Source organism: Salvelinus sp. IW2-2015, unplaced genomic scaffold (assembly GCF_002910315.2).
Source record: "Salvelinus sp. IW2-2015 unplaced genomic scaffold, ASM291031v2 Un_scaffold3599, whole genome shotgun sequence".
Taxonomy (NCBI): Eukaryota; Metazoa; Chordata; class Actinopteri; order Salmoniformes; family Salmonidae; genus Salvelinus; species Salvelinus sp. IW2-2015.
The window spans coordinates 34,735-58,847 of record NW_019944877.1 but is presented as its reverse complement, the minus strand read 5'-3'; the positions used below and the strand labels follow the sequence as shown (position 1 = coordinate 58,847).

Here is a 24,113-nt window from a genome sequence, read left to right as displayed (position 1 = left end):
TACAGCAGGTACAGCCCCAGTCTGTGGTAACCGTACAGCAGGTACAGCCCCAGTCTGTGGTAACCGTACAGCCCCAGTCTGTGGTAACCACACAGCAGCTAGTATATATTGTGCACGGACAAGACCAGGCTGCCACAGCACCCGTACACATTTCACCCCTCCCTATTCCATTCAATTCACTCAGTGCCTACCCAGCGCAGCAGCAGCAGCCAATGAGCCGTCCTGTTAAAAAAAACATCTTTGTCCGTTTTAAAGAAAGGGCTGTATTTGCTAATTTGTCTAGCAGCACACCTAAAGGAAACATGATGAACTAATAGCAACTTAGAGTCAGCAGAAAAACTAAGTGTAGTTAACTGAAACGGCTGTTAGCCTGGGTACAAACATGGATTGGCCTCATTTACTCTAGAACACTGTATGGGGGTTGGGGCCAGCCCTGGGTTCAAATACTATTTGAAAGTGAACATAAATTATCTGGGCTTGATTAAGCTTGCCGGGCACAATTTAACCAATAGAATAGTCCCAAAAGTGCAACAAAAAAAACCACCCATCTGGCAATCCAGGCAGTCCCGAAGCAAATGCTCAAAGTATTTGAAAGATTCCAAAATGTAGTATTGGAAACCAGGTCTGCTCTGTTGGGGGTGGGTTGTGGTGTTGGGGCAGTGAAACAAGGGAGCATTGTAGAGATCTGCTGTGACTATGGAGCAGCCCCATCTCATGGGTATCACCCAGCAAACAACCCACAGAAACAGCGACTGAGTTGGCACCCTGCCACCACATCAGATAATCCCCCTCTCAGCACCTTCTCAGCTCCCCTTAAGAGACAGGGTTTCTAAAAAACCTCTCTTAAAAAAAAGGGGCTAAATACACAATATATTACAGAACATATTAGTTTTCTACACAAACAATTGAAAAGTATGTAAAAACAATACAAATCGCAAGAAAGTACTGTTATAATACAATCATCCGGACACTTCCTAGTTACAAGACTTTCTCAGCATTTTCCAGAGTCAGAGAATCTGTCACAGAATTAACAGAACAGTCCCTCCAGCAAGCCAGTGTCATGGATTTCAGCCTACTGCTCACTGCATTGACAACAGCTATAGTTAAACACAGCATTAATGCACTGACAACAGCTATAGTTAGGCAGTCAGACAGTCAGAGCATTACCAGAAATACACCGCACGCCTCCTCTCAGGGGAGCGCCAAACAGAGCACAATGTGTCTGTCTGATTATATCCTGTAATAGTGGACCTGTTCAGTACATATATAGAATTCATTACACATCACTTACCTTGACCTGTTCAGTACATATATAGAATTCATTACACATCACTTACCTTGCCAATAGAAACTACCAGGGCCTCCAACAACCACCCTGTTATTCTGTTGGAGAGAAGAAAGAAAGTGCGAGAGAAAGAAAGAGCGAAAGTGAGAAAGAGAGAAAGAAAAAGGTTATTCTGAGAGAAAGAAAAAAACAACACAAAATGATCTGAAAGTGAATTCAAGCATTGTATAATAAGTAAGGGATAATCAAATGAGAGGCTATGCGTTCTCTGGACAATAATGAAGAACGTGGAAGATTTATCTTCCAGAGAACGCATAGAGTTGATTATCCCTTTTATACCATGGCTATAATTTAACACGTTTTACAGCTAGAAATGTGTTAATTTGCAGGTAGAAATGTGCTCAACATCCACTGAAGTAGCTAGCAAGTTACCTAGATAGCGACGGTGGTTACCTTGGTAACCAAACAAACAGACTTGCTAGTTTAGCTAACCGAACTATCAGTTCTAACTTGTTATTATAAATAAAATCTAATTCAACAACGCCAATAATGTTTTCAACGCCAATAATGTTCAACTTTTGCTTTCAAAAGCAGCTCTAACATGTAAGAACCGTAGCCAGTGAATTCTACCGCGCTGATATACAGTGCATTATAGGGAAACCGAAACATATCGACTCGGCCGTTTGATCATGCTTTTGCGGCACAGTCGATAGCGCGCTGGACTTCGGACTAGAAGGTCGAGGGTTCGACACCTGATCCCTGCTTGTTTCATTACATTATTCAACAATTCCATGGCATAATTAGGCAATGAGGCCTGAGAGGGTGTGGTGTATAGACACAACGCAGAGTTTTTAGTGTTTTTATTGATCTATTGTTGTATGGAACACTGCACAGTAAAGTACACACCTTGACAAAGTCAATACTGAATCCAGCCTGACAGAATCCTTGTCCCTCTGGAGAGTTAGCATCTGTTCAGAGTAACACAAACACAGAACGATGTAATCATCTCTCAATGGTAGACCAGGTGGGGTGATTTATTAAAAAGACATTAGGGTCAGTATCCTGGATCCCAAAAAAAGGCACTTCTTCGATGGAGATTCTCTTGGCTAGTTTCACGTCACTTACTAGATCGACAAGGAGAGTATTCCACCACGTCTCGTCCTTTCTTCAAGAAACACGTTCCAACAGGCTCTCGCTCGGAGAAACTGTACGTGCTCCACTGGTAGAGAGGTGCACAGGCCTGAGAGAGACACAAACACCTCATGAGTACCGTCAACTACAGCAAGGACACGCAACAGTCACAGAGACAGATACCCAATTTAAAACTGGAATCCAGACTAAAGTTCTAGGACATTGGGAATCTGTCATGAGACTGTTCGCTAGCTAGCGCACTCAAGATTTGGTTCTGATAAGGGCATGTTTACCGTCTGACTGTACCGTTCTGAGATGAGGACATGACACTCACCAGGATGTGTTGACCCTCTGACGTACCGTTCTGAGTATGAGGACATGCACACTCACCAGAGTCGTTGACTGTATTGTTCTGAGATGAGGACATGGGATACTCACCAGGATGTGTTACTGGTACCGTTCTTGAGATGAGGCATGCCACTTCACCAGGATGTGTTGACTGATACCGTTCTGAGATGAGGACATGACCACTCACCAGGATGATTGGGTTGACTTGTTACCCGTTCTGCAGATGATGACATTGCCACTCACCCAGAGTTGTTGACTGCGTACCGTTCTGAGATGAGGACATGACACTCACCAGGATTGTGTTGACTGTACCGTTCTCGAGATGAGGACATTGACACTCACCAGGGATGGGTTGACCTCTGACTGTACCGTTTCTGAGATGAGGAACATTGCCACTCACCAGGATGTGTTCACCCTCTGGACCGTACCGTGCGGGCTTCCAAACACTGGTTGGACTTGACCATCCATTCTGGGACGCCATCCATATTCTCGCGATCATCTGAAAGAGAAATCATTGTGGGGGTTTTGTAATAAGAAACACCATTCTCTGTTAAAGGGTTAACCCGCTACTTTTAACAACGTCCTCTACCAACAGTGAGTCATCGAAGGGAACTACATGTTACAAAAATATTTTGCAACCGGTTGAAACAAGCCGGTCAGGTAGTCTCTCCCTGTTTCACCCCATTTTCTTCCATTTGGTGCCTAAACGAACATGCCCCCAAGAAATCCACAGACAAATAGACTGGTAGATATTTGTATCTCTGAACGTTTGATAAATTGTAGGCAGCAGTAGCAGCTTTCATCGTCCTCACTGATCAGAGCCTGGAGATCAAACTACATTTTTCCTAGAGGAATTACTTCACAGGCAACACCCTTTAACAACCCTGTCTAGCAAATACCGATCTAACTGTGACACAACACAACAACACACACACACCACACACACACCACACACACACACACACACACACAACCACACACACACCACACACACACACACACACCACACACCACAACACACACCACAGCACACACACACACACACACACACACACACACACACACACACACACACACACACACACACACCACATTCTCAATGAGGGACAGCTGAACCTATAAATGACCCGTACTGTAGGTCCCTTAATCTCCAGACTTCCTATCAGACTGCTCACTGGTTAGGGTTAAAAATGGACTTCTGGCGTCTCGCCACGTGTTAGCCAAGTGAGACTATGGTTAACATGCCTGTAACATTGTCTTTATATAGGGTTGTGTCGTGTTGATGTGGAAATTATACATCTTTGTAAACAAACCTGAAACATCAGATAGGACGAACAACTACAAAAGACGGTTGAAATATCCTGTTAGCTGAACTGTAACCTTTATGTAGCAGGTGTAGAAAGACACCTGAGCGGAGTCCCCGCCTCCCATCTTTCAGGAGAAACGGAAGTCAGGTTGAAAATAGTGTATCCCTTAAAAACCAGAAACATCCGCTTTCTTCCGACTCAAAATACCACGTGTGTGTTGAGGCAGAGTTGAAGTGGCTTAGTGCCTACAGGGTTAATAAAATAGAGGGTTACCTTAGTCTCGGAGCTGAGCGTGCAGAAATGACATATTACTGTAGACATAAAGACTTAAAAAAGGAAAGATTCACCCATTTTGAATGTTATATTGTTTGTGTGCATCTCTGAGTGATGTTCTATCTATTTCCTGGGTCATGTTTTCATGTCTTGAGTTATTGCCGTTCAAGCAGACAGAAATCCGTCCGGTACGACGTAGCACCGTGATAAAGCCTCTCTCACTACACTGGACGTTAATAGGAATCCGACTTTTAGATGGTGAAAACGTCCATCGTACATGTCAGAGTTCAATACTGACCGATGTCATAATGGGGGAGGTTGTCTTCTCTCTATTCTTTCTTGTATATTCCCACCTGGATAAATGTATAATTTAACAGAGCGTCCACCACATTTCTCCTATTTGTCTGCCTACTCAGTCCAGGGTGACGTTGTGAATGTCAGACTCCACTCTGTCAGGCACGTTGAACAGCAGGTTGAACATGGTTGTAGATTGTAGACTAACTAGCTACTTCACATGCTGATACTGACTTTGACTGTCTTGTGTTTAGCTACGTTTGCTAGCTAGCCAGCCCATAGAGAGAGCATTGCATTGTGGGGTTTTGGAGTTGACTTGAGCTGTAACTGATTTCCACATGTTTCTACCAACCTTAATATAACGACAAAAATAAAACATTTGATGACATTGTTTCATTTAAATAAATGTTGATATCAAATAACTTCAGAAAATGGCTTGTGATATCCACTGACTAGAAATAAATCTATTGTATGCAGCTCTGTGCAGACACAGGGAGAGAGTTCTATTCTACGCAGCTCTGTACAGACACAGGGAGAGAGTTCTATTCTACGCAGCTCTGTTACGACACAGGGAGAGGTTCTATTCTACCCAGCTCTGTACAGACACAGGAGAGAGTTTCTATTCGTAACGCAAGCTCTGTAGCAGACACAGGAGAAAGTTCTATTGTATGCAGCTCTGTACGGACACAGGGAGAGAGTTCTATTCTACGCAGCTCGTGCCACCAGACACAGGAGAGAGTTATTTTCTACGCAGCTCTGTACAGACACAGTGACAGAGTTCTATTCTACGCAGCTCTGTGCAGACACAGGGAGAGAGTTCTATTCTACGCAGCTCTGTGCAGACACAGGAGAGAGTTCTATTCTACGCAGCTCTGTGCAGACAACAGGGAGAGAGTTTCAATTTGACAGACTGGGAGGATATCTTACTACCGTCAGTGAAAACATACCAGAGCTCTGTTCCTGTCGAACCATGACTAGAGAGCAAAACTCATAGGAACAACAGCTAGCTCCTCCATGTTCCAGACTAGCGACCAGTTATAGGAGTAACATCCCAAGCTCTAAACCCAGACTAGAGCACCACAGTTTATAGGAGTAACATCCCAGCTCTACACCCAGACTACGAGCACCCAGTTATAGGAGTAACATCCCAGCTCTAACCCAGACTAGAGCACCAGTTAGACAAGTAACATCCCAGCTCCTGGCTAGCTCTAACCCAGACTAGAGCACCAGTTAGAGGAGTTAAACATCCCAGCTCTAACCCAGACTAGAGCACCAGTTATAGGAGTAACATCCCACCTCTACCCAGACTAGAGCACCAGTTATAGGAGTAACATCCCAGCTCTAACCAGACTAGAGCACCAGTTAGAGGAATACCATCCCAGCTCCTGGCTAGCTCTAACCCAGACTAGAGCACCAGTTAGAGGAGTAACATCCCAACTCCTGTCTAGCTTCTAAACCCAGACTAGAGCCAACGGTGAGAGGAGTAACATCCCAGCTCTAACCCAGACTAGAGCACCAGTTAGAGGAGTAACATCCCAGCTCTAACCCAGATATAGCACCAGTTGGAGGAGTACATCCAGCTCTAACCCAGACTGAGCACCAGTTGGGAGTAACATCCCAGCTCTAACCCAGACTAGAGCACCAGTAGAGGAGTAACATCCCAGCTCTACACCCAGACTAGAGCACCAGTTAGAAGAGTAACATCCCACCGCTCTAACCCAGACTAGAGCACCAGTTAGAGGAGTAACATCCCAGCTCTAACCCAGACTAGAGCACCGTTAGAGGAGTAACATCCCAGCATCTAACCCAGACTAGAGCACCAGTTAGAGGAGTAACATCCCAGCTCTAACCCAGACTAGAGCACAGTTAGACAAGTAACATCCCAGCTCCTCTACTCTAACCCAGACCAGAGCACCGGTTAGAGAGTAACATCCCAGCTCTAACCCAGACTAGATCACCAGTTAGAGGAGTAACATCCCAGCTCTAACCCAGACTAGAGCACCAGTTAGAGGAGTAACATCCCAGCTCTAACCCAGACTAGAGCCACCAGTTAGACAAGTAACATCCCAGCTCCTGTCTAGCTCTAACCCAGACCAGAGCACCGGTTAGAGGAGTAACATCCCAGCTCGAACCCAGACTAGATCCACCAGTTAGAGCGAGTAACATCCCAGCTCTAACCCAGACTAGAGCACCAGTTAGAGGAGTAACATCCCAGGCTCTAACCCAGACTAGAGCACCGGTTAGAGGAGTAACATCCCAGCTCTAACCCAGACTAGAGCACCGGTTAGAGAGTAACACATCCCATGCTCTAACCCAGACTAGAGCACCAGTTAGAGGAGTAACATCCCACGCTCTAACCCAGACTAGAAGCCCAGTTAGAGGAGTAACATCCCACCTCCTAACCCAGACTAGAGCACCGGTTAGAGGAGTAACATCCCAGCTCTACCCAGACTAGAGCACCGTTAGAGGAGTAACATCCCAGCTCTAACCCAGACTAGAGCACCAGTTAGAGGAGTAACATCCCAGCTCTAACCAGACTAGAGCACCAGTTTAGAGGAGTAACATCCCAGCTCTAACCCAGACTAGAGCACCGGTTAGAGGAGTAACATCCCAGCTCTAACCCAGACTAGATCACCAGTTATAGGAGTAACATCCCAGCTAACCCAGACTAGAAGCACCAGTTATAGGAGTAACATCCCAGCTCTAACCCAGACTAGAGCACCAGTTAGAGGAGTAACATCCCAGCTCTAACCCAGACTAGAGCACCAGTTAAGAAGTAACATCCAGCTCTAACCAGACTAAGCACCGCGTTAAGGAGTAAATCCAGCCTAACCCAGACTAGAGCACCAGTTAGACAAGTAACATCCCAGCTCTAAACCCAGACTAGAGCACCAGTTAGAGGAGTAACATCCCAGCTCTAACCCAGACTAGAGCACCGGTTAGAGGAGTAACATCTTTCAGCTCTAACCCAGACTAGAGCACCAGTTAGACAAGTAACATCCCCAGCTCTAAACCCAGACTAGAGCACCGGTTAGAGGAGTAACATCCACAGCTCTAACCAGACTAGAGCACCAGTTGAGGAGTAACAATCCCAGCTCTAACCCAGACTAGAGCACCAGTTAGAGGAGTAACCATCCCAGCTCTAACCCAGACTAGAGCACCAGTTAGAGGAGTAACATCCCAGCTCTAACCCAGACTAGAGCACCAGTTATAGGATAAACATCCCAGCTCTAACCCAGACTAGAGCACCAGTTTAGAGGGAGTAACATCCCAGCTCTAACCCAGACTAGAAGCACCGGTTAGAGGAGTAACATCCCAGCTCCTGGCTACTCTAACCCAGACTAGAGCACCAGTAGAGGAGTAACATCCCAGCTCTAACCCAGACTGAGAGCACCAGTTAGAGGAGTAACATCCCCAGCTCTAACCCAGACTAGAGCACCGGTTAGAGGAGTCTAACATCCCAGCTCTAACCAGACTTAGAGCACCAGTTAGACAAGTAACATCCAGCTCTAACCCAGACTAGAGCACCGGTTAGAGGGTAGTACATCCCAAATCCTGTCTAGCTCTAACCCAGACTAGAGCACCAGTTAGAGGAGTAACATCCCAGCTCTAACCCAGACTAGAGCACCAGTAGAGGAGTAACATCCCAGCTCTAACCCAGACAAGAGCACCAGTTAGAGGAGTAACATCCCAGCTCTAACCCAGACTAGGCACCAGTTAGAGGGAGTAAACATCCCAACTCTAACCCAGACTAGGCACCGGTTAGAGGAGTAACATCCCAACTCTAACCCAGACTAGAGCAGCCAGTTTGAGGAGTACAATCCCAGCTCTAACCCAGACTAGAGCACGGTTGAGAGGAGTAACATCCCAGCTCTAACCCAGACTAGAGCACCAGTTAGAGGAGTAACATCCAGCTCTAACCCAGACTAGAGCACCAGTTATAGGAGTAACATCCCAACTCTAACCCAGACTAAAGCACCAGTTAGAGGAGTAACATCCCAGCTGTCCCCTCCTCTAGCTCTAACCCAGACATAGAGCACCAGTTAGAGGAGTAACAATCCCAGCTCTAACCCAGACTAGAGCACCAGTTAGAGGAGTAACATCCCAGCTGTCCCCTCCTCTAGCTCTAACCCAGACTAGAGCACCAGTTTAGAGGAAGTAACATCCCAGCTCTAACCCAGACTAGAGCACCAGTTAGAGGAGTAACATCCCAGCTGTCCCTCCTCTAGCCTGGGTGACTAGACCCTTGGCTACACCTGGTCTTCACCCCTGGGTCCCGATAATTATAGTTATTCTAATCTAGAGAATGTCTGGACAGCCTGTAGAAATATATGTCAGTTTAAGCCTGTCTTACCCTGAGGAAAGACTATGGACAGCTGTAAAATATATCTGCCAGTTTTAGCCTGTCTTACCCTGAGGAAGACTATTGGACGCTGTAAAATATATCTTGCCAGTTTAGCCTGTCTACCCTGAGGAAGACTATGGACAGCTGTAATATACTGCCAGTTTAGCCTTGTCTTACCCTGAGGAAGACTATGGACAGCTGTAAATATATCTGCCAGTTTAGCCTGTCTTACCCTGAGGAAGACTATGGACAGCTGTAAATATATCTGCCAGTTTAGCCTGTCTTAACCTGAGGAAGACTATGGACAGCTGTAAATATATCTGCCAGTTTAACACGTCTAACCCTGAGAAAGACTCAGTGCCCGAAACATTAGTTCTCCAATAAATCAATGGGAGTAATTAGTTGGCTCTAATTTGGACTTTTTTTTTCTTCTAAAGGTTTGCCTGTCCACCAAGAGTAGACTGACGGAGCTGGAAAACAATATCTCATCTGACTGGGACAATCCAGGGAAGAACAGTCAGCAGGGGAAAGACTTTCCAGACCATGTGGTTAGCAAGAGAGTTTGGTAATGGCCAAGCGGGATAAAACCCCCTGAGCACACACTAATTACAGTACTTTTCCCCCCTGTCCCTAGGCTGCTTGGACACTAACACTAATCTCAACCAATGGCTGAGGCAGCCTCCCCTCACCTCTCAGTCTGCAGGATGAAGATCACCCATCACAAAGGCACCCGTTGTAACCATGTCGACACTTACGGCATCACAATAAGACCAGGAGGCCACTCAGGCACTGACCGGCAAACCATCCTAAAAAATAGCAGCAAACGGAGGAAAATATGGATAAACCATGACACGGAAACATATTTTGGGATTTCTTCATCTTTGGAGTTGTTTCCAAGTAACACAGGCAGAGTGTGGTTCAGACTTGGAAACAGTCACTTTTCTTCTACTTTCCAATAGTCTAGACTACAGTGGGCTTAGTCACTGGAATAGGGAAGTCATTTAACCTGTAGTTAAAGTCTGTATGTGAGCTAAATCATTTTACTCTACAGTTGCCTATTAAAACACAACAAACAAACCAACGCTAGAAGGAAAACAATCAAAGTTGTACTGATAAAGAGTGGTGTAAATTGTATTGATAAAGAGTGGTGTAAATTGCACTGTTAAAGAGTGGTGTAAATTTCACTGATAAAGAGTGGTGTATCACAGGATAAGAGGTGGTGTAATTTCACAGGATTAAAAGAGTGGTGTAAATTTCACAGGATAAAGAGTGGTGTAAATTTCACAGGATAAAGAGTGGTGTAAATTTCACAGGATAAAGAGTGGTGTAAATTTCACATAAAGAGTGGTGTAAATTGCACTGATAAAGAGTGGTGTAAATTGCACACAAAAAAGAGTGGTGTAAATTTCACCGAAAAAGAGTGGTGTAATATTTCAACGATAAAGTGGGTATTCACTGATAAAGAGTGGTGTAAATTCACCAAAAAAGAGTGGTGTAAATTGCACCAAAAAAGAGTGGTGTAAATTGCACCGAAAAAAGAGTGGTGTAAATTGCACTGATAAAAGAGTGGTGTAAATTGCAGCCGAAAAAGAGTGGTGTAAATTTCACTGATAAAGAGTGGTGTAAATTCACTGATAAAGAGTGGTGTAAATTGCACTGATAAAGAGTGGTGTAAATTGGACTGATAAAGAGTGGTGTAAATTGTACTGATAAAGAGTGGTGTAAATTGTACTGATAAAGAGTGGTGTAAATTGTACTGATAAAGAGTGGTGTAAATTGTACTGATAAAGAGTGGTAAATGTGACTGAAAAGAGTGGTGTAAATTTCACAGGATAAAAACTGAATTATTAGCCAATGTTCTCCTAAATAGCTTAATGTGTGTCATTCATGGGGCTTGGTTTTGCATTGTGTGTGTGTGTGTGTGTGTGTGTGTGGTGTGTGTGTGTGTGTGTGTGTGTGTGTGTGTGTGTGTGTGTGTGTGTGTGTGTGTGTGTGTGTGTGTGTGTGTGTGTGTGTGTGTGTGTTAGTTCATTTGTGCTGGGACAAACCTAAAACATGGACTGAAGTGCTGTAGTGTAAATATTAGTATACGCCGTGATGCATGTCTGTCTGCAATGGATGCTTCAAGAAATAACAAGTTACTGACTCATATGCGCCCTGTTATAATGCAGAGCAGACAGTCCTTTAAAGGTACTGGGACCCCCCCCCCCCCCCACTCCGTCTCTCTTCTCTCTCAAATCAACTTGGGAAACATGTTAACATTGCCAATGCAACTGAAATGGATAAACAAAAGTGAAATAAACAATACAAAATGAACAGTAAACATATGTCTATATACAGTGTTGTAATGATGTGCAAATAGTTAAAGACCAAAAGGGAAAATAAATCTACATAACTCTGACTGTCTGTCTGTCTGCCTGCCTGTCTGTCTGTCTGTCTGTCTGTCTGCCTGTCTGTCTGCCTGTCTGTGTAACCCTTAAGCTTAACATTGAGCATGTCTGCCCATCTCCAATAAAGGCTTCCTAGAAGAGTGAACATCTGCCTTTGCTCCGTCTTACATCCTAAAAAACACTGAACGTACCTCATAAAAAAGGTCCTATTTCACATACACAATCAGTTTTTAATGTGGACATGACCCTTGACTGAAATAAATGGTCTTCACTTTGAATATCAATCTATAGTGAACCTTTCCTGTTCATCACCATGTAGAAGTCGAGAAAGGGGTCAAATCAATAAGATATATATATATTTTTGTAACTCACCAGTATTGTCAAACTGTACTTGGGTACAGTCACTACTCTTCTGCCACGGGCAGGTATAGACTGCCCCTCGCTCCACCACGGTGGAAGCTGAGGAGGTGTTGGCTCTGGGAGCTCCTATAAGAATGTTTGACCTGAAGAAGAGAAACGGGCTTAGTCCAAATTCATGAAAACATGGCACCACACCTATTCTTATACTGTAGCCTATTAGGGTCGCAAACAAAAGCGATGTCACATGATGAATAGAATACATATTATAATTCAGTTCTATTGAGTCACATTAACAATAGCATCATTCTACTTTCTCTCATCAAAGTTCAAATAAGGCTAATAGCCCCTATGGCAAAAGGCAATTCAAATATAACTCAATCTTACTGCTTATTATTTGGCTGGAAAAAATCCACTGAAAATCCAAAATAACTTCCTTTCGGTCCAGAGAATACATAGGGCTTGTCAATATCCAGGTTGAAAGAGGCTGTCCACTGTAAACAAGACAGGATCGAAGCCAAAAATAAACAAAGTTTGCGACGTCGTTCCATCCCGACTGGTAAAGATCCAAGTCTGTAGCCTTATTAAACTGGGTGTGTGGTGGTGTGTTTTAGTTTTGGCGTTAAGAGCTCAACTGCAATGAGTTCTTCCGCTCTTTTTGTAGTCGTTCTAATGATGATACACCGATGATACACCACACTCCATTTCCATAAATCCGGTGCCAGTTCAGTAAACCACTCCGCTAAAAACAGTTTCACTTCTTCACCAACATTACCAGAAAAAGAGTCCAATTCGAATCAACTCGTGTCATCAATCGTACAGTTCATGCGATACAACGTTACAAATCTCTGTTCGTGTTTAAAAAATTAAAAAAAACGCGACAGCCCCCGCGTTGTTGTGTTGTGTTACAGCAACACTAAAAAAAAAAAATACTTCCGGGTCAAGGGAATTTCAGAAATATTCAAAATAAAAGTCCCCCACATATTAGTAGAAATGTGTTATTATCATGTATCTATATTCACGATAAAATAAAAAATAATTGTCTAAACATTAACAATGACTCATATTTGTTCATATTTAAGTGACATTTGCATTAAATGTGGGTTTTAAAACATGTTCCAAGCCAGGCCAAATAAATGTCCCCCAATTCAATACAATGTATATGAAATACACATTGGTTTATAGAGAGACAACTATTCTAGGTGCCAGAGTAAAAGTGGAGTCAGTTGGGATTAGTCACTATGACCGGTAGAATCTATTTATATATGGTGTTATTTCATGGGTAACTGAGACCTACATGTCCAGCAACACTTTCTACTCCACCTAGCCCATTGGTCCCAATGCAATTTTATCTTTATTTAACTAGGCAAGTCAGTTAAGAACAAATTCTTATTTACAATGACGGCCTAGGAACAGTGGGTTAACTGCCTGTTCAGGGGTAGAACGACAGATTTGTACCTTGTCAGCTCGGGGATTTGATCTTGCAACTTTTCAGTACTAGTCCAACGCTCTAACCACTAGGCTACCCTGCCACCTCTACGCTCTAACCACTAGGCTACCCTGCCACCTCTACACTCTAACCCACTTAGCTACCCTGCCACCTCTACACTCTAACCCACTAGGCTACCCTGCCACCTCTACACTCTAAACCACTAGGCTACCCTGCCACCTCTACACTCTAACCACTCAGGCTACCCTGCCACCTCTCACTCTAACCACTAGGCTACCCTGCCACCTCTACACTCTAACCACTGGACTACCCTGCCACCTCTACACTCTAACCACTAGGCTACCCTGCCACCTCTACACTCTAACCACTAGGCTACCCTGCCACCTCTACACTCTAACCACTAGGCTACCCTGCCACCTCTACGCTCTAACCACTAGCTACCCTCCACCTCTACGCTCTAACGCATAGGCTACCCTGCCACCTCTACACTCTAACCACTAGGCTACCCTGCCACCTCTTACACTCTAACCACTAGGCTACCCTGCCACCTCTTACACTCTAACCACTAGATACCCTGCCGCCCCAATACACTATAGACCTATAAATTACATATTGGCTTATAGTGTAGTGTCCAGGGCCTCCATTTTAAGGTGTTTTTATAAGTCCAGCAACACTTGCTTGAGCTTGGTTTTTTGTTCAAACGCACTTTTTCTTTTGTATAATAGGGACTCTAGTTAGTAGACTGTACCCTGGTTATATGGACACACAACAATCAACACTGTTGTATTCAGCATTTCACTGTGAGGTCTACTACACCTGTTGTTTCAGGCATTTCACTGTGTGAGGTCTACTACACCTGTGTATTCAGCATTTCACTGTGAGGTCTACTACATCTGTTGTATTCAGCATTTCACTGTGAGGTTACTACACCTGTTGTTTTCAGCATTTCACTGTAAGGTCTACCTACACCTGTTGTATTCAGCATTTCACTGTGAGGTCTACTACACCTGTTGTTTTCAGCATTTCACTGTAAGGTCTACCTACACCTGTTTGTATTCAGCATTTCACTGTAGGTTACTACACTTTTTGTTGTTCATGTAGTGATACTACTGTTGTATTAATTTTGTCACCTGTTTATCGATTAGTGAATCTCACAGTCACGTAGTACCTTGTTGAATTCAGCATTTCACTGTGAAGGCTCTACTACACCTGTGTATGTCAGCATTCTGTAGGTCTACTACACCTGTTGTATTCAGCATTTCACATGTGAGGTCTACTACACCTGTTGGTTATCAGCATTTCACTGTGTGTGAAATCTACTACTACCTATGTTGTATTTCAGCATTTCACTGTGAAGGTCCATACTACAGCCTGTTTGTATTCAGCATTTCACATGTGAGGTCTACTACACCTGTTGTATTCAGCACTTTCACTGTGAGGTCTACTATACCTGTGTATTCAGTCACATTTCACGTTAAGGTCCCTACTACACATCACTGTTGTATTCGACATTTCTCGTGAGGTAGATCTACCTACACCTGTTGGTAGTTCAGCATTTCACGCTGTAAGGTCTACTTACCTTTGTGATTCAGCATTTCACTGTGAGTCTAACTACCTTACAGCCTGATTAGTGTGATTTCAGCATTTCACTGTATGGGTCTATGCTACTTTTGTATTCAGCATTTCACTGTAAGTATCTACGTACACCTTCATGTCAGTTGCATTCCATGTCAGTTTTCTTACACGTTGTACTACAATTTCACTGGTTAAGGGTTACTACCATCTACCAGCATTTCACGTGTGAGTCTACTATACCTTTGTTTCAGCATTTCACTGTAGGTCTACCTACACCTGTTGTATCCAGCTTTCACTGTAGGTCTACTACACCTGTTGTATAGCATTTCACTGTGAGGCTACCTACACTTTGTATTCAGCATTTCACTGTGAGGTCTACCTACACCTGTTGTATTCGACGCATGGTGACAAATAAAATTTGATTTGAACTTCACACAGTCACTGAAGGAGGAGTGGGACAACATTCCACAATCATCAGCCTGATCAACTCTATGCAAAGAAGATGTGTCGCATTGCATGAGGCAAATGGTGGGGATGGCAAATGGTCACACCAGATACTGACTGGTTTTCTGATCCACACCCCTACCTTATTTTTTTAGGTATCTGTGACCAAGAGATGCATATCTGTATTCTCAGTCATGTGAAATCCATAGATTAGGCCTAATTAATTAATTTCAATTGACTGATTTCCTTATATAAACTGTATACTCAGTAAAATCTTAGAAATTGTTGAAATTATATTTTTGTTCAGTATATATATACAAAGTTTATAAGAGTTAACTTACATTATATATGTATAACTTTTTTCTAAATGACGAAATTTTAGATGAATTTACCTCAATATCGTTTTGTTAGTGACTTACAGTGAGGGAAAAAAGTATTTGATCCCCTGCTGATTTTGTACGTTTGCCCACTGACAAAGAAATTATCAGTCTATAATTTTAATGGTAGGTTTATTTGAACAGTGAGAGACAGAATAACAACAAAAAATATCCAGAAAAATGCATGTCAAAAATGTTATAAATTTGCATTTAATGAGGGAAATAAGATTTGACCCCTTCTCAATCAAAAAGATTTCTGGCTCCCAGGTGTCTTTCATACAGGTAACGAACGCGAGATTAGGAGCACACTCTTAAAGGGAGTGCTCCTAATCTCAGTTTCACACTGTAAAAAGATACCTGTCCACAGAAGCAATAATCAATCAGATTCCAAACTCTCCACCATGGCCAAGACCAAAGAGCTCTCCAAGGATGTCAGGACAAGAATTGTAGACCTACACAAGGCTGGAATGGGCTACAAGACCATCGCCAAGCAGCTTGTGAGAAGGTGACAACTTTTCTGTGATTATTCGCAAATGGAAGAAAAACAAAAGAACTGTCAATCTCCCTCAGCCTGGGGCTCCATGCAAGATCTCACCTCGTGGAGTTGCAATGATCATGAGAACGGTGAGGAATCAGCCCAGAACTACACAGGAGGATCTTGTCAATGATCTCAAGGCAGCTGGGACCATAGTCATCAAGAAAACAATTGGTAACAACACTATGCCGTGAAGGACTGAAATCCTGCAGCAGCCCCGCAAGGTCCCCCTGCTCAAGAAAGCACATATCAATGCCCGTCTGAAGTTTGCCAATGAACATCTGAATGATTCAGAGGACAACTGGGTGAACGTGTTGTGGTCAGATGAGACCAAAATGGAGTTCTTTGCATCAACCCAACTTGCCGTGTTTGGAGAGGAGGAATGCTGCCTATGACCCAAGAAACCATCCCCACCGTCAAACATGGAGGTGGAAACATTATGCTTTGGGGGTGTTTTCTGCTAAAGGGACAGGACACTTCACCGCATCAAAGGGACGATGGACGGGCCCATGTACCGTCAAATCTTGGGTGAAACCTCCTTCCCTCAGCCAGGGTATTGAAAACGGGTCGTGGATGGGTTATCCAGCATGACAATGACCCAAAACACGGCCAAGGCAACAAAGAGTGGCTCAAGAAGAAGCACATTAAGGTCTGGAGTGGCCTAGCCAGTCTCCAGACCTTAATCCCATAGGAAATCTGTGAGGGGAGCTGAAGGTTCGAGTTGCCAAACGTCAGCCTCGAAACCTTAATGACTTGAAGAAGATCTGCAAAGAGGAGTGGGACAAAATCCCTCCTGAGATGTGTGCAAACTGGTGGCCAACTACAAGAAACGTCTGACCTCTGTGATTGCCAACAAGGGTTTTGCCACCAAGTACTAAGTCATGTTTTGCAGAGGGTCAAATACTTATTTCCCTCATTAAAATGCAAATCAATTCATAACATTTTTGACATGCGTTTTTCTGGATTTTTTTGTTGATATTCTGTCTCTCACTGTTCAAATAAACCTACCATTAAAAATTATAGACTGATTCATTTCTTTGTCAGTGGGCAAACGTACAAAAATCAGCAGGGGATCAAATACTTTTTTCCCTCACTGTAAACATTTCAGACAGATGACATTTTTAGTGAGCAAGAGTAGTGGCAGCCATGGAACTGTAGGAAAAGCAATGTGACAAAAAATGGTTTCTGTGAGATTACAGGGGGGGGGGGGCTAGTTACAGGGGGGGCTAGTTACAGGGGGGGGTAGGTACAGGGGGGCTAGTACAGGGGGCTAGTTACAGGGGGGGCTAGTTACAGGGAGGGGGGCTTAGTTACAGGGGGGGGCTAGTTACAGGGGGGGGCTAGTTACAGGGGGGCTAGTTACAGGGGGGTGGGGCTAGTTACAGGGGGGGGCTAGTAGGGGGCTAGTTACAGGGGGGGCTAGTTCTCCCTGGGTAGCTTTTTACCTACTAGAATAAAAAGATTTGGATGGAAACCTGGTTATTTTAAGAACAAAATCCATGTGATGATCGGGCGACACTAGCCTCGTCGCCAAACGGTAGCAATAGGATAATGCCTCAAGAAAGATTGAACCGAAACACTTGGCCTGTTGCACGTTTTGGCAGGTAAGGGTGGCTCATTTAATGTATGTAAAGTCTGAGCAGCCTTCTCATCATTAGGATAATGTAGGAAAAATATGGCATCCTTCTCATTCATTAGGATAATGTAGGAAAAATCTGCATCCTTCCTCATCATTAGGATAATGTAGGAAAAATCTGCATCCTTCTCATCATTAGGATAATGTAGGAAAAATCTGCATCCTTCTCATCATTAGGATAATGTAGGTTATTTATAAATATGGCAGTCAGTTAAAACTCCATCTACTGATCACATTGTTTCCATGGTTTCGCTTTAGCAGTTAGCTTCTCATCTAATCATCTCGGAATTTGGCCCCTCCACTATAAGGCAAGACTGCCGTTTTGTTTCACACTGGAAGCAAACAAAGAGTAAGCTAAAAATAGTTTGTTTAATGTCTTGGAATTAAGATATAATCCTGAATTAGTTAGTCAGCAGAGAGTTAAAGCGACAGTACAAAAGTGCAGAATGAACCCTGTTATTTTATGGACACAAATAATCAATAGTTGTTCCCTGTACACTGCTATGCTATATGTGTACCATATAGTGTCCCGGGGCATCACGCAAACCTATTTGACCACAGTAAAAGTCCAGCAACACTTCCTGTCCAGCAACACTTCCTGTCCAGCAACACTTCCTATGACCTAACCTTTATTTCATACTCTTCTGTTTGGTACAGAAGAGTATGAAAATCAGATTGGATTCAAACCGATAGTCCACTCTTTCAAGGCAGCAGAACGAGCAGTGTTGCTCCTTGGGGTGTAAACTCTGGTGAATTTGGAAAGCAGAAGTGCTCCTGTGTAGAATGGACACCCATGTTACTGTGACACAACGTACAGAGAAGTGTGTACAGTGCCGTAAAAGATAAGGAGTACAGACACACACAAAAAAACAATCACTATGAAGCAATCTAAATGTCCCGTATGAAACATCGTGCAATATGAATGAGCTAATTAACAATGGGATTTAAAAGTGTTTCCTAAAGTTGATTATTATAATTATTATTATTATTAATGTTATTACTGTTATTATTAATAGTAGCATTATAAGTCATGTTTAGTTATTTATATTACTGATGTTACCATGACAACTATCTAGTAATCATTACTTTTAAGGCTGTTAACAATATCAATGCTATAATATTATTTGTGCTATAAAGGCAATTCACTTTTTTTCCCGTTTTTTATGTTGTTAATTAAACAACATTCTAAATCTGCTCAACATTTCCTCATAAAATGTTACAAATTTCGCCCATTTGTATATATATTTTTTTATCCCCTTCATTGCCGGAGTTTTATTTGGAGGTGAAATTGCCGAGGTGACGGTTTTATTTTTGCTAGGTCTTGCTTATTCTTGTTTATTATTGTTGGCGGAATGGAGGTCTAATCTTGCTCTTGAATTTTTACGTGACATTTTTGGAATCAACTACATCTGTCAAAATCGGAGACCGCTCAGAGATCAGAATTCCGTTGAAAGGGTCAATGAGGGAGTTCTATTCCACTGGTCTGGATTAAACCGGGCAATGGCCCGGCAAGTCATCGGCGAAAGCGGGGAGGGAAGAGCGCTCTTTTCAAATCAAACATTAATCTGCGCCGCCCGGTCATGTTGTCAACAAGGCAGCATGGTGCATTGTCTAACTAGTTTTCACTGGGAAGGTATATACAACATTTTTTATATATAAAAAAAAAAATAGTCACTTCTGCATGTGAAAAAACAGAATCCTACTCATCACAGATCACTCCTCCACGTGCTTAATTAAGTCACTTCTGTTTTTAGCCGAGTTGAAGCGGGGAACCTGGCTCATGCCCGGGAGGCAGCCCGGTTTCAACGAACACAATCACTTTTCACCTGGTGTAAACTCCTCCCTCGGGGTAAACCGGGCCAGATAAACAAACGCCCTCAATGACTGGATAACGCCGCGCACTGTGATGAAAAACTTTTATCTAATCCACTCCAGAAGTGATGGAAGCAACGAGAATGAGTGTCCAACGAACCTCTGATTTTACAATGAATTAATTAAATTCTTAATGATTAGCAAATTACTGGACAATCATGTATTTGTTCTTCCTCATTTATTTTAATACAAGTTTGTCATTTCAAAATCATGATTTTGTTAGCCTACCTTATTCTCTAACGAGACAAGGAAAATTAAATACAATCTCAGTTTTACAAAGTACATACATTTCCCCCTCAAATATCATTCCTGGGTATTTTTGGACACAGTGGGCACAATGTTAGTTAGTTAAGAGCTTGTTGTGTAATAGCTGTGAGTCATTTGGGTAAAGCTTGTCTAAATCCTAGATGACTAACGAGTTGCTGGAGATATTTTGGTCGTATTTGGTCTGATCCAGCCTCATACGGGCTTGCGTCCCAAATAGCACACTGGCATCCATTACTTTTGACCAGGGCCCTATGGCACCATATTCCCAACAAAGGGCTCTGGTCAAAAGTAGTGCACAATGGGGTCCTGGGTTCAAAAGTAGTGCACTATATAGGGAATAGTGGGTTATTTGGGAGGTAGAATAGTCTCAGAGGCCGTTTACGATGAAGTAAACTCACAGGAATGTGTGGCAAAAAAACCCTGGGAATGTCGAATCCTGTGTAAGAAGATGGAGTGAGTAGAGCAGGGTGGGATGAAGAGATGCAAAGGGTCAGGAAAGATGGAGGGGAGGTATAAAGGAATGTTGACTGATTTTATATGTTGTGTTTTGGCAGACACTGCCCTCTGGTTTAATAGATGATCGAATTACAGTACTGTCTTTCGGGAAAACATTTAACAGACATTTTAACTGTCTAACATACACACTATATGAGGTAATGATAACTTAAAGGACACAAAGTTATTGATGAATAGCAGAAAGGAGATTTTGAGAATTTGGTCAGAGCTTTCCCTCTAGATTATATAGATTTAAGTCTCTGTGGTTTAATGTGTAGCATGTAGTTTGTCACGAAGTTATTACATACAGGAAATGTTTTTTTTTTAAAGACTACAAATGCTAAATGATTTAAAATCAAATCAAATTTCAAATCAAATGTATTTATATAGCCCTTCTTACGTCAGCTGATATCTCAAAGTGCTGTACAGAAACCCAGCCTAAAACCCCAAAACAGCAAGCAATGCAGGTGTAGAAGCACAGTGGCTAAAACTCCCTAGAAAGGCCAAAACCTAGGAAGAAACCTAGAGAGGAACCAGGCTATGAGGGGTGGCCAGTCCTCTTCTGGCTGTGCCGGGTGGAGATTATAACAGAACCTGGCCAAGATGTTCAAATGTTCATAAATGACCAGCATGGTCAAATAATAATAATCACAGTAGTTGTCGAGGGTGCAGCAAGTCAGCACCTCAGGAGTAAATGTCAGTTGGCTTTCCATTGCCGATCATTAAGAGTATCTCTACCGAGTGTTAACTCTAGAGAGTTAAAAACAGCAGGTCTGGGACAGGTAGAATGTCCAGTTGTAATCTAGAAAGGTTTATTATTCCCTGAAAATATTGTTGCAGGCAGCATGACTGACTGAGCCTCAGCCCCGCCAACGATGACAGTATTTAGACATTAAAATGAGTGTGGGCTTTTCCTTTTCATTGAAAAGACAATCTGTCCTTTGTATTGTGGCCCAGGCCAGTCATGCATGTGGCTGTGGGGTTTATCTGACCACGTGACTCAGCATGAATCCCTTCCATGGGTAGCGTCTCATATGGCACCCTATTCCCTATGAAGTGCACTACTTTAGACCAGAGGCCTATGGGCCCTGGTCAGAAATAGGACTCTGGTCAAAAGTAGTACACTATATAAGCAATGAGGTGCCATTCGCGGCACCGGCCAATGATTGTGCTGGACTTGGACTGACTGCATGGGCACATTTTCTAATGACAAAAGACAAGTGAACTGCCAATTTCAAAGGGCATTATTACAGGATCATAGGATGAATGCCAGGGGTAATGATGCCTAGCCCTACTATAGTATAGATGCCAGGGGTAATGATGCCAAGCCCGACTATAGTATAGATGCCAGGGGTAATGATGCCAAGCCCTACAATAGTATAGATGCCAGGGGTAATGATGCCAAGCCCTACAAATAGTAATAGATGCCAGGGGTAATGATGCAAGCCCTACTATAGATGCCAGGGGTAATGATGCCAAGCCCGCTATAGTATAGATGCCAGGGTAATGATGCAAGCCCTACTATATGATGCCAGGGGTATGATGCCAAGCCCTACATAGTATAGATGCCAGGGGTAATGATGCCAAGCCCTACAATATAGATGCCAGGAGTAATGATGCCAAGCCTACTATAGTATAGATGCAGGGGTAATGATGCTCACGCCTACTATAGATGCCAGGGGTAATGATGCCAAGCCTACTATAGTATAGAAATGCCCAAAGGGGGGGGGGGTTAAAAAAATGGAAAATGCCCAGCCCTACTATATGCAGGGGTAATGATGCAAGCCCTACTATAGTATAGATGCAGGGGTAATGATGCCAAGCCGCCTACTATAGTATAGATGCCAGGGTAATGATGCAAGCCCTACTATGTATAGATGCCAGGGGTAATGATGCAAGCCCTACTATAGTATAGATGCCAGGGTAATGATGCCAAGCCCTACTATAGTATAGATGCCAGGGGTAGATGCTAAGCCCTACTATTACGTATAGATGTCAGGGGTAATGATGCCAAGCCCTACTATAGTATGATGCAGGGGTAATGATGCCAAGCCCTATATAGTATTGATGCCAGGGGTATGATGCAAAGCCCTACAAAATAGTATAGATCGCAGGGTAATGATGCCAAGCCCTTTCACAATGTCTTTCTAGAATCCGTTTTACCCATTCCCCTGTCTGTCACTATGTCTTCTAAACCCGTTTTACCATTCCCCCTGTCTGTCACATATGTCTTCTAGAACCGTTTTACCCATTGCCCTGTCCGTCTTTCACTATGTCTTCTAGAACCGTTTTACCCATTCCTGTCCTGTCTTTCACTATGTCTTCTAGCACCCGTTTTACCCATTCCTGTCTGCTTTCACTATGTCTTCTAGAACCCCGTTTACCCATTCCCTGTCGTCTTTCACTATGTCTTCAAGAACCCGTTTTACCATTCCCTGTCTTCTGTCACTATGTCTTCTAGAACCCGTTTTACCCATTCCCTGTCTGTCTTTCACTATGTCTTTCTAGAACCCGTTTTACCCTTCCCTGTCTGTCACTATGTCTTACTAGAACCCGTTTACCCATTCCCCTGTCTGTCACTATGTCTATCTAGAACCGTTTAACCCATTCCCTGTCTGTCTTTCACTTGTCTTCTAGAACCCGTTTTACCCATTCCCCCTGTCTGTCACTATATGTCTTCTAGAACCCGTTTTACCCATTCCCCTGTCTGTCTTTCACTATGTCTTCTAGAACCGTTTTACCCATTCCTGTCTGTCACTATGTCTATCTAGAACCCGTTTACCCATTCCCCTGTCTGTTCACTATGTCTTCTAGAACCTGTTTTACCCATTCCCCTGTCTGTCTTTCACTATGTCTTCTAGAACCCGTTTTACCCATTCCCTGTCTGTCCATATGTCTTCTAGAACCGTTTTACCCATTCCTCTGTCTCTTTCACTATGTTTCTAGAACCCGTTTTACCCATTCCCTGTCTGTCACTATGTCTTCTAGAACCCGTTTTACCCATTCCTCTGTCTCTTTCACTATGTCTTCTAGAACCTGTTTTACCCATTCCCCTGTCTGTCACTGTTGTTATAGAACCCGTTTTACCCATTCCCCTGTCTGTTTTCACTATGTCTTCTAGAATCTGTTTTACCCATTCCCCTGTCTGTCTGTCACTATGTCTACTAGAACCCGCTTTACCCATTCCCCTGTCTGTCTGTCACTATGTCTACTAGAACCCGCTTTACCCATTCCCCTGTCTGTCTTTCACTATGTCTTCTAGAACCCGTTTTACCCATTCCCCTGTCTGTCACTATGTCTTCTAGAACCCGTTCTACCCATTCCCTTGTCTGTCACTATGTCTATTAGAACCCGTTTTACCCATTCCTCTGTCTGTCACTATGTCTTCTAGAACCCGTTTTACCCATTCATTCCCGTCTGTCTTTCCCTATGTCTTCTAGAACCTGTTTTACCCATTCCCCTGTCTGTCACTATGTCTACTAGAACCCGTTTTACCCATTCCCCTGTCTGTCTTTCACTATGTCTTCTAGAATCCTCTACATATTCATTCACCATATATATATATACACACGTCCTATACATTCCTATCCTGATACAGAAATGCAAATTCATTTAAACATAATTAATGTGTGAAGTCCCAATGATATCTCTGTAACCTTTCTTTGTATTTTCTAAATAAGCATGAATGACAAAGACACATTTAAAAGGGGAGGAAATTCAGTATTAACCCAA

At 43.2% G+C, this 24,113-nt stretch overlaps 1 protein-coding gene across 1 annotated transcript; it reads right to left on the bottom strand.

The window, feature by feature from the left end:
* Window positions 1–1,329: 1,329 nt before the first annotated feature.
* Window positions 1,330–12,632, bottom strand: LOC112076152 (integrin alpha-V-like). Its single transcript, XM_070441207.1, has 6 exons — window positions 12,118–12,632; window positions 11,746–11,876; window positions 3,165–3,263; window positions 2,411–2,525; window positions 2,192–2,253; window positions 1,330–1,383 (listed from the first exon to the last, which is right to left on the bottom strand). The coding sequence occupies exons 3-6, from the start codon at window positions 3,261–3,263 to the stop codon at window positions 1,330–1,332; spliced, it is 330 nt and encodes a 109-aa protein (XP_070297308.1). The 5' UTR covers window positions 11,746–11,876; window positions 12,118–12,632.
* Window positions 12,633–24,113: the final 11,481 nt, after the last annotated feature.